The sequence below is a fragment of the Pogoniulus pusillus genome, chromosome 14 (assembly GCF_015220805.1).
Source record: "Pogoniulus pusillus isolate bPogPus1 chromosome 14, bPogPus1.pri, whole genome shotgun sequence".
In the NCBI taxonomy this organism is placed as follows: Eukaryota; Metazoa; Chordata; class Aves; order Piciformes; family Lybiidae; genus Pogoniulus; species Pogoniulus pusillus.
In genome coordinates this window covers 20,545,395-20,555,179 of record NC_087277.1, presented here as the reverse complement: position 1 = coordinate 20,555,179, position 9,785 = coordinate 20,545,395, and the positions used below count along the sequence as shown (strand labels likewise).

The window sequence follows — 9,785 nt, the reverse complement described above, 5'->3', positions numbered from 1 at the left end:
GCTGCTACCCGATGCTGAATGTCAGCTCCTGGCACCCCCTGCCCAGGGCTGTCACACCCCCCAGGTCCACCAGAGTCCTGTCACCCCCCTAGGTCTGTGTCATCCTTCCTAGAGGCCCATCTCCCCGCCTTATACTTTGTCACCTCTGTTCTGGGGTCCTATGCCCCCGACAGAGTCCAGTCACCCCTTCCCTGGGGCCCTGTCCCCCCCCACCTCAGAGCTCTGTCACCCCAGAGCATCCTGTTACCCCCCAAAGCTCTGTCACACTCCCCCCACCAGGGCTTTGTCACCACCTTCCTGGGGTCTTGCTGCCCACCTCCATGTCTCTGTCACCACCCCCAGTGTCCTGTCACACACCCCCCTCACCCCCCAGGGCTCTGTTTCCTCCTCCCCGGGGTTCCTGTCGCCCCCCCCAGACCTCTGTCACTCTCCCAAGGGTCCTGTCACCCCCACAGGGCTCTGTCACCTCCACCCTGCGGTCCTGTCCCCCTTCAGAGTCCTGTCCCACTCATGCTGGGGTCCTGTCCCCCCCCCCCCCCGGGGCTTTGTCACTTCCCTCCTGGGGTCTTGCTATCCCTCACCCAGGATCTTGTCACTCCCTCCCTGGGGTCCTGCCACCCCCACCCCAGACCATTGTCACCCTTCCCAGAGTCCTGTTCCCCTCCGTCCCAAGAGTCCTGTCACCCCCCCAGGTCTCTGTCACAACTACCCCCAAGCTCTGCCACCCTCCCACGGGTCATGTGTGTGTCCCCAGGGCTCTTCCCCCTCTCCCTGGGGTGCTGTGCCCCCTCTGGCTGTGCCCCCCCAGTGCCACTCCTGTACATAAAAGCTATTTTTAAATAAATCCCCCCTGGTACCTCCTGCTGGGGAGGGGCAGTTGGGCACCTGGGCATCCCCCTAGGGCTCTGCCAGCTCAGCTGGGGCAGGGCAAGAGCTGCCTGGACCCCAGGGGCCCTCAGGAAGGTTCTGGGTGTTCCCCTCCCCTGCCAACCCTGCTGCCGCTCAGCCTTGGCCCTGCTGCTGCTCCTGGCACAGCAACCCGAGGAGGCTCTGCCCCGTGGGAGGGGCAGTGGTGGTGCCCCAGTTCTGCCAGCTCCTGGTCACCTCCAGCCTCTCCTTGTCCCAGTTCCTGCTGCTCCAGAACCCTTCCTGCGGCGGAGATGGTCTGGGGGGGGTGCTGGTGCCTCTCTGAGGGCTCCTCCCCACCCAGAAGCCTCCCAGAGGAGCCCTGGGGTGGCACTGGGCCCGCAGGCGGCCTGGCCCCACCCTGCTGGTGACAGCAGTAGGGTTCAGAGTGAATGAGAGGCAGGAGAGGTCCTGGGGAGGCCACTGCTAGGGCTTGTTGGGACAGGAGAGGACCTTGGTGGCTGCTGGGGCCTTTTCCAGCTGGATCCTGTAGTTGTCCCAGGCCAGGGCTGGAGCTGGCACACAGGGAGCAAGAAGAGACCTTGGGAAGGGCCAAGGCCAACTTCATCTCATCTTCTGCCACCTTGCCTTGGTCCCACCACCCCTCCCTCACCTGGCTACTCCAGAGGAGGGGTGGGGATGCCCAGCCCAGGAGAAGAAAGGTCTGGAGAACTTGTGAGGAGCAGCTGAGGGACCTGCCCTTGTTGAGCCTGGAGCAAAGGAGGCCCCAGGGAGCTGCAGGTGTGCCAGGGATCCGTGCCAGCCACGGAGCACGCAAGGACCCAGCCTTGTACCCAAAGACGTTTAATGAGCAAGGCCCCAGAGTCTGCCTGAAGGACCAGGAGCACAGCTCTCAGCAGGGTTGGGTGGCCTCTGCCCGCGGGGCGCCGGCATGGGGTCGGCGCAGCAGCTACGTGTAGAGCCGGACGGTGCCGTCGGCCCCTGAGGAGAAGACCCAGGGCTGCGTGGGGTGGAAGAGGACATCGAGGACGCCCAGGTCCAGGGTTATGGCGTGGCCCTTCAGCACCTTGACGGGCACCAGCAGCGGGTTCTGCAGGAGGTCGCTGTGGAGGAGGAGAGAGGTCAGCGTGGGGCTCCCTCCCGCCGTCCCACTCCCCCGGGGCCGCCCCCAAGGAGCTGCGCCCTCAGGGCGCCAGGGGAAGCCTCAGGGCTCTGCAGCTCGGACGGGAGATGCGCCCCACGCCCTGCCCTGCCGGCTCCGAGGGCACCTACTTGTAGACCATGCCGTGGCAGACGATGACGGAGCCGTCGTCGGAGCCCGAGGCGAAGAGGGGGTAGCGGCGGTGGAAGGCGACGCTGCGCAGCGCCCTCTTGTGGTGCCTGCCGAGAGGGGGCGCGGGGCGGCTTGGGCTGGAACGGGCCCTCGGCAGCAGCCAGCCCAACCACCACCAGCCCTGCCAAGGCTGCTGCTGCTGCTAACCCGTGGCCCTCAGCTGCTCCTCAACTTCTCCACAGCCTTCTTCTCAAGACCCTTCCCCAGCTCCCTTGCCCTTCTCTGGACACCTCCAGCCCTTCAAGGTCTTTCTTGGAGTCAGGACCCAAAGCTGAGCCCAGCACTCTGGGGGTGGCCTCCCCAGTGCCCCCAGTCCATGGGGACCATCCCTGCCCTGCCCCAGCTGCCCAGCTTGGGGCTGCTCCAGGCCAGACTGTTGGTGGCCTTCTTGGCCACCTGGGAACATGCTGGCTCCTCTCCAAGATGGGCACCTTCTGGATGTTCTGTCCTCATCCCAACCCTTGGCTTAGGCCTGGCCAAGACCCTAATCTCCACTGTACCCACAGTGTCCTGTGTAGCTGGGACAGACTGGCACATGCTGTGGGCAGCTCAGACCAGCCCAGCACCAACCCCCATAGAGGCTTTGTCCTGGCAGAGCTCCAGGAGGTCACCACTGCCCACCCCAGCCTATGGCAACCAGGAGAAACCAACTCTCTGGGCAGGGTTGGCTGCTCTTGGGACAGCCCCATCAGGTTCCATCCCAGTTCCAGCTCCCAGGAGAGGAACGGCCCTGGGAGGAGGCCCTGGAGGAGCTCCGTGGAGAAGGTTCATGGGGTTCTTTAAAGGGGTGGTGCTCCCACCCCAGGCCTCACCGCAGCAGCTGGTAGGGTCTGGTGGAGAGGTCCAGGTCAAACCAGGCCAATTTGCTGTCGTAGCTGCCGCAGATGATGTTGTCACCTGGGGAGGGGAACTGGGAGTCACTGGGGCCACCAGAGACAACAGCAGCCTGGCGAGGTGGGGGTTGGAAGAGCCCTCTGGAGATCGTCCAGTCCAGGTGGCCTGGTTGAGGGCCCCCACCCTCCCTTCATCCAGCTTGTTGAAGATGTTGCCCAGGACTGAGCCCTGAGCTCCAAGCCTCCATCTAGCTCCTGCCCAGTGGTTCACAACCCTCCGAGCTTCCACTCACCACCCGCCCCTCCCCCCACTCCAGAGCTGACCAGGGTTGCTCCACCTCAGCTTAGGAAGACCCCTGAGGTTGCCTGGAGGTCTCTAAGGAAAGGCTGGATGTGGAAGGTTTAGCTGAGGTCCTGATGGTGGGTTACAGCCTGGGCTGGGTGATCTCGGAGGCCTGTTCCAGCCTCAGTGATTCCGTGATGCACCAAAGCCAAGTCCGAGTCAAGTCCCAAGGCCACCACCTACCTCCGGGGTGGATGGCCATGCTGGACACCCACTTGCAGTTGGTCATCAGCTTCTTGGTGAGCTCCTGCTTGAGCAGGTTGTAGACGCGGACGTAGCGCTGGGTGGCCACGAAGAAGTAAGGCCTGGTGGGGTGGAAGAGGACGACCTGCACCAGCCCCTTGCTCCTGCGGAAGGGGCTCTGGCTCCAGCGCTTGCTGCTCTGGTGGATCAGCACCTGCATGCTGCTGTTGTCCGACACCACGCTGGCCAGGTAGTCGCCCTTGCCGTGCCACGTCACCTGCTTCACCGCCTGCGCGCGCCCGGGGACAGCTCGGGCTCAGAGGCAGTGCTGGGGCTGGCTCACGGCGTCCCCACTCAACCACCACCCCCTGGAGTCACCAACAGCCCCACGAAGTCAACCACCACCCCATGGAGCCACCAACAGCCCCACGAAGTCAACCACCACCCCATGGAGCCACCAACCACCCCACGAAGTCAACCACCACTCCCTGGAGTCACTGACAGCCCCACGAAGTCAACCACCACCCCATGGAGCCACCAACAGCCCCACGAAGTCAACCACCACCCCATGGAGCCACCAACAGCCCCACGAAGTCAACCACCAGCCCCTGGAGTCACCAACAGCCCCACGAGGTCAATCACCACTGCCTGGAGTCACCAACAGCCTCACGAGGTCAATCACCACCCCAATGAGTCAACCACCCACCCTAAAGTGTCAACCACCACGCCCTGGAGCCAGCCAGCACCTCGAGGGGCGAGGCAGCAGGCCAGGCTGTGCCCCAGGGGTGGCTGTGCCCACCTTGCTGTGCTGGATGGCCAGGCGGACCCCTCTGCTGTGCTCCTCGGGGGTGGCTGGCAGCCACCGCACGGGCTGGACCCGCTCCTCCTCCGGGGCCACGTAGGACTCCAGCAGCTGGTCGGTGGCTCCGTAGAGCAGCTTGTCCCCTAGGCAGGGGTTCACCAGCAGCACCGACTGCTCCCTGTGGCATAGGATGGGTGGATGGGTTGGGGACCCCCACAGGATGGCCTCAGCATGGGGCCAGAGCCACGGGGAGGGATGTGTGGGATGTTGTGAGGGCCACCATGAGAAGAGCGAGAGCCACCATGAGAACGAAGGACATCACGAGAACAACATGAGAGGCAGGAGGCTCACCAAAAGAGTGAGGGCCACCATATGGGAAAGGAGCACCACCAGAAGAAGAATGAGGCCACCATAAGGAGAGGGAGAGCCACCAGGACAATGAAGGCTGTCACAAGAATGAAGGCCACCAAAGGAAGCAGGAGGTAGGGTGCTGGGAGCAGAGGTGGCTTTGCAGTGTGGTCACCCTCGCTGCTGAGGTTACCACCAGTTTAGGTGCTCCTCAGGGCCTGACAGGCTTTGGGGGAGGATCTCCAGCAACTGCTCCAGCTCAAGGAGCTCCTGTCTGGGGGCTGCAGAAGGTGACAGGGGGACACTCACACGCAGATGGCCACCAGGCAGATGGTGGGGTTGGGGTTCCAGGCGATGCTCTTCACCACACCACCCACGGGCAGGGTCTTCATGCAGCGAGCTGTGCAGACCTCCCAGAACCTCACTGTGCCATCATCAGAGCCTGTGGAACAGCCTCAGGTAGGACAGGGCAGGGGCCAGCCTCCTGCCCAGGGACACTGCCCTGAGGTTGCCATGCCCAGCTCCACTTGTCACAGGATGAGTTGGGTTGGAAGAGGCCTCCAAGCTGGTGGAGTCTAATCATCAACCCAGAGCACCACCGTGGCCTCAGCACCACAGAGCCAGAGCTTTCAAACCCCTCTAGGCATGGGCACTCCACCACTGCCCTGGGCAGCCTGGGCCAGGCCAGCACAAGCCTCAAGTGGCACAAATTGTTCCTCAGGGCCAACCTCCACCTCCCCTGGGGCAACTTGAGGCTGCTTTCTCTTGGCCCAATCCTTGGCACAAGAGATCTCAGCCCCACCTGGCTAGGGGTGGGACTGGGCTGGGCTGGGCTGGGCTGTGCCATGCTGTGCTGGGCTGGTGCCAAGCCAAGGACAGCAGGTAGCTGTGGGTGGGGCCCCTGCGTGCTCCCCATCCCTTTTCCCAGTCCCTTAGCTCTAAGCCCCGAGCTCAGCCACGTTCCCAGCCCACAGCCAGGAATTCCAGCAGCCAGGAATTCCACGTCACGCAAGCTGGGAGCTGGCAGCTGGGGAGGGCTAAAAAAAGCAAATCTGCATCCCTGGAATTCCCAGCTGCTCCTGAGAGCCAGCCTCTGCCCAGCCTCCTGGCAGATCCCTGAATCCCAACGGATCCTGAAATCACAGCAGCCCCTGAATCCCAACAGCTCCCAAACCCCAGCAGCTCCCAATTCCCAACAGCTCCTAAATCCCAGCAGCTCCGTAAGTCCTGGCAGGTCCCCAAACCCCAGCAGCTCCCTAAATCCTGGCAGCTGCCCAAACCCTGGCAGCTCCCTTAAATCCCAGCAGCTCCCAAACCCTGGCAGCTCCCTTAAATCCCAGCAGTTCCCAAACCCTGGCAACTCCCCTAAATCCCAGCAGCTCCCAAACCCCAGCAGCAATCAAATAAACCCCAGCAGCTCCCAAGCCCCAGCAGCTCCCAGTTCATCCCCTGGGCTGTCCTGGGTGGGAAGTGCCCTGGGAACTGGCTCCTCACCTGACACCAGCCACTGGCCACTGGGAGAGATGCTGAGGCACCGGACCAGGCTGGAGTGGCCTCGGTAGATCTAGGGAGGAGGACAAGAGGTGGGTGAGGCCACCAGGAAGCCCAGATCCTTGGGCCCCCTCTGGGCCACCAGGTTGGGCAAGGAGAAAGAAGAGACCTGGGGTAGAGATCTGAGAGCCACCAGTTCCTGCGTGGAGTCACGGGTGGGCTGGGAGAGACCTTTGAGCTGATGGAGTCCCAGCAGTGCCTCAGCAGTGCCAGGGCACCACCAACCCATGGCCCTCAGCACCACAGCTCCATGGCCTGGAGGCCCCTCCAGAGACAGAGACTCCACCACTGCCCTGGGCAGCCTGGGCCAGGCCTGCACAAGCCTCAAGGGGCACAAATTATTCCTCAGGACCAACTTTAACCTCCTTTGGGGCAACCTGAGGCTATCTCCTTTTGGCCCAACACTTGGGAGAAGATCTTGATGGCCACCTGGCTCCAGCCTCCTCTCAGGCACTTGCAGGCAGCCAGAAGCTCTCCCCTCAGCCTCCTTTGCTGCAGGCTCCACACCCCCAGGGCCCTCAGCTGCTCCTCACAACTTCTCCACACCCTTCTTCTCCAGACCCTTCCCCAGCTCCCTTTCCTTTCTCTGGACACCTCCATCCCCTCAAGGTTCTTCTTGGAGTCTCCCTCCAGCATGGTGACCAGACATGACCAGCTCTGCAGCCCCTCCAAGCCCTTCTCTGAGCAGAGCCAGAGGTGGTCTCACCAGGAGCATCTTGGAGGCACAGCAGTGCCACTCATGTGCCCACCAGCTCCACACCCCCACTCACCAGTGCCTGGGTGGTGGGGAAGGGCTGGAGGTCCCGCGGCTTGGGCAACTTGGGGATCAGGTCCTCAGGGTTCACGCTGACCTGTGAGAAGGAGGTGCTGAGACACAGCCAGGTTCCACCACCCTGCCACCAGCGTGCCACAGCCCCAGGGCAGGATGTGGCCAACCAGCCCAGGCTGGGAGCTCCGAGCTGGAGGAGAAGCACAGGGCAGAGCTGCTGGAAGCTGTGGTGGCCTCATCCAAGCTCAGGAGCTGGCTCTGGTGCGGCAGGCTGATGAGGAACGTGTGTGAGAGTTCCCCACGATGGCCGGGGCGGGGGGTGGTGGGAGGAGAAGACCTCACCCGCATCTTCCTCTGTCGGGGGCAGAGGTAGAGGTCGAGGCAGCGCTCGAAGCGCTCCTGGATGAAGCGAGGGTAGGCTGGGACCTGCCGCAGGCTCCCGAACCGCTGCGGCACGAAGTTCAGCTTCCGCTCCGCCGCCTCCTGCTGCTCCCAGGCCAGCTTCTGCCAGGGGAACAGGACACCAGGGTCACCAGGGACACCAGGGCACCAGGGTCACCAGGGCTGCTGGCACCCCCAGCGCCTGCTGCTAAAGCCTGTCTGGAGTGTTTGCTGACAGCCAGACACCAAATGGCACCCCAGGACGCGAGGGGCTGGAGAAGCTTTGACTCCATCTTCACTGGAGCCATGGGGTGGGCTGAGAGAGGCCTCCAAGCTGATGGAGTCCAAGCAGTGTCCCGGCAGTGCCAGGGCACCACCAACCCATGGCCCTCAGCACCACAGCTCCGTGGCCTGGAGACCCCTCCAACCATGGGGACCCCAACACTGCCCTGGGCAGCCTGGGCCAGGCCTGCACAAGCCTTAAGGGCCACGAATTATTCCTCAGGGCCAACCTGAACCTCCCCTGGGGCAACTTGAGGACACTTCCTCTTGGCCCAAGAGATCTCAGCCCCACATGGCTCCAGCCTCCTCTCAGGCACTTGCAGACCACCAGAAGGCCTCCCCTCAGCCTCCTTTGCTGCAGGCTCCACACCCCCAGGGCCCTCAGCTGCTCTTCATAGCTTCTCCACTCCCTTATTCTCCTGCTCCAGACCCTCCCCCAGCTCCCTTGCCCTTCTCTGGACACCTCCAGCCCCTCAAGCTCCTTCTGGGCGTCACGTGCCCAAAGCTGAGCCCAGCACCCCCCACAGCGCCCCTTGGTCTGTGGGGACCATCCCTGCCCTGCTCCTGCTGCCCAGTCTGGGGCTGCTCCAGGCCAGGCTGCTGGTGACCTTCTTGGCCACCTGGGCACACTTCAAGGTCCCATCTCATCTCAACATGGCTCCTAGAGTTCCCTCTCCAGCTGAGCAGAGCTCCCCATGTTCCCAGAGGTGTCCCCTGCAGGTCACCTCCTCCTCGCTGAGCAGGTACTCGGGCGGGGGGTTGTAGGACTCCTCATGGCCTGGCAGCTTCATCTTGGGTGCTGGGACATGCATCTTGTGGCGGCCCAGGATGGAGTTGGGATCCTCATGGGCCCACAGGTCGTAGTAGCTTGGTGAGTCGTCCTTCGGCTTCCGGGGCTTGATCCAGCCCATCTTGATGGCATGGACCAGCTTGGAGACCTGTCAGGCAAGGAGAGGTATTGGAGAGGAGATGTGCAGAGTGAGGATGGGCATGGAAGCTGCTGAGCACAGCTTTGCTGTCCTGGGGTCTGATGGGGCTGCACTGGAGAACTTGGTATGGGTCTGCCATGACCATCTCCCCCATGACCCCAGGTGCCACCAGCCCTCCCTTACCTTCTCCTTCTCGATGAGGGAGGGGATGAAGCTCCTCTTGTCTGCCGGGCGGTTGGTCACCGGGTGGATCATCACCTCGTGGGTGAAGAAGTCAATGGCAGGCTGAGGAGACATCGAGCCAGCCCTGTGGCACCTGCCCTGCCAATGCCCGCCCTGGGGCACCGGCAGAGGCTGTGCCATGACCCCACCTCGTAGGGGTTGAAGTTGACATCTCCAAACTGGCCTTTCTGGAGCCGATGGACCAGGTCCACCTGCTCGTCCGTCAGCTTGATGTCGGCGCCGGTCATCTTGTCCTGCACTGTCCTCCTGCAGAGAGCCCAACCAGTGTCCACCCCTGGCAGTGCCACCCACACCACCACCTTCGAGCCACAGCGCAGGAGCCACGCCAGGACACCCTGAGCTGCCCAACCCCCCTGCGAGCCAGAGCCGAGGTGCTGCAGGCGCTGGACACCCGCAGGCAGCGGGCAGGGCCGCGCAGCACGGGCGCTCCGCCAGGCGCTCCGCCAGCCTGCTCACCAGTAGTCAGGGTTCTCCATCCTCTCCAGGAACATGTCCAGCTCGTCCTTGCTCCTGATGGGTTTGTAGATCTTCTTGCCATCCAGGTCGTAGCCAATGTGAGGGAAGTCCTGGTACCACTCCATGGGGATGTTGCCCACCGTGTTGCGAATGTCCTGGGGGGGACAGCAGAGGAGAAGGCAGGTGAGGGGTGGCCATGGGTTGGGGCAGGATGTCTGGGCTGGGCTTTGGCCAATTAAGATTGGACCAGGTGATCCTTCAGGTGTATCCCAAGCTGGGACTCTGGGATTCCATGACCTCAGGCAGACATGGAATGTCCAAGCCCTGACCAGCTACAGCCTGGATCCTGCTGCTTCCACCCTGTCCATCTACAGGCAAGAGGCTTGGTGGTGAAGCTGGAAGTGAGGACTGTGCACAACACAGGGAAGAAAGGACCTTCAAAGCTCTCCCAGTGCAACCCCTGCA

The 9,785-nt window shown here is 63.1% G+C and overlaps 1 protein-coding gene across 1 annotated transcript in view; it reads right to left on the bottom strand.

Annotated features, from left to right (window-relative positions):
* Window positions 1-1,694: 1,694 nt before the first annotated feature.
* The window catches only part of BOP1 (BOP1 ribosomal biogenesis factor), a 43,762-nt gene continuing 35,671 nt past the window's right edge, over window positions 1,695-9,785 (bottom strand). The window contains exons 4-16 of the mRNA XM_064154492.1: window positions 9,321-9,475; window positions 8,993-9,110; window positions 8,805-8,906; window positions 8,418-8,630; window positions 7,372-7,533; window positions 7,031-7,111; window positions 6,204-6,273; window positions 5,019-5,151; window positions 4,359-4,539; window positions 3,560-3,848; window positions 3,013-3,097; window positions 2,140-2,247; window positions 1,695-1,970 (exon numbers count right to left, since the gene is read on the bottom strand). Of these exons, the coding sequence (XP_064010562.1) occupies window positions 1,817-1,970; window positions 2,140-2,247; window positions 3,013-3,097; window positions 3,560-3,848; window positions 4,359-4,539; window positions 5,019-5,151; window positions 6,204-6,273; window positions 7,031-7,111; window positions 7,372-7,533; window positions 8,418-8,630; window positions 8,805-8,906; window positions 8,993-9,110; window positions 9,321-9,475 (1,851 nt within the window). The 3' untranslated portion in view covers window positions 1,695-1,816. The remainder of the gene's footprint in view (window positions 1,971-2,139; window positions 2,248-3,012; window positions 3,098-3,559; window positions 3,849-4,358; window positions 4,540-5,018; window positions 5,152-6,203; window positions 6,274-7,030; window positions 7,112-7,371; window positions 7,534-8,417; window positions 8,631-8,804; window positions 8,907-8,992; window positions 9,111-9,320; window positions 9,476-9,785) is intronic.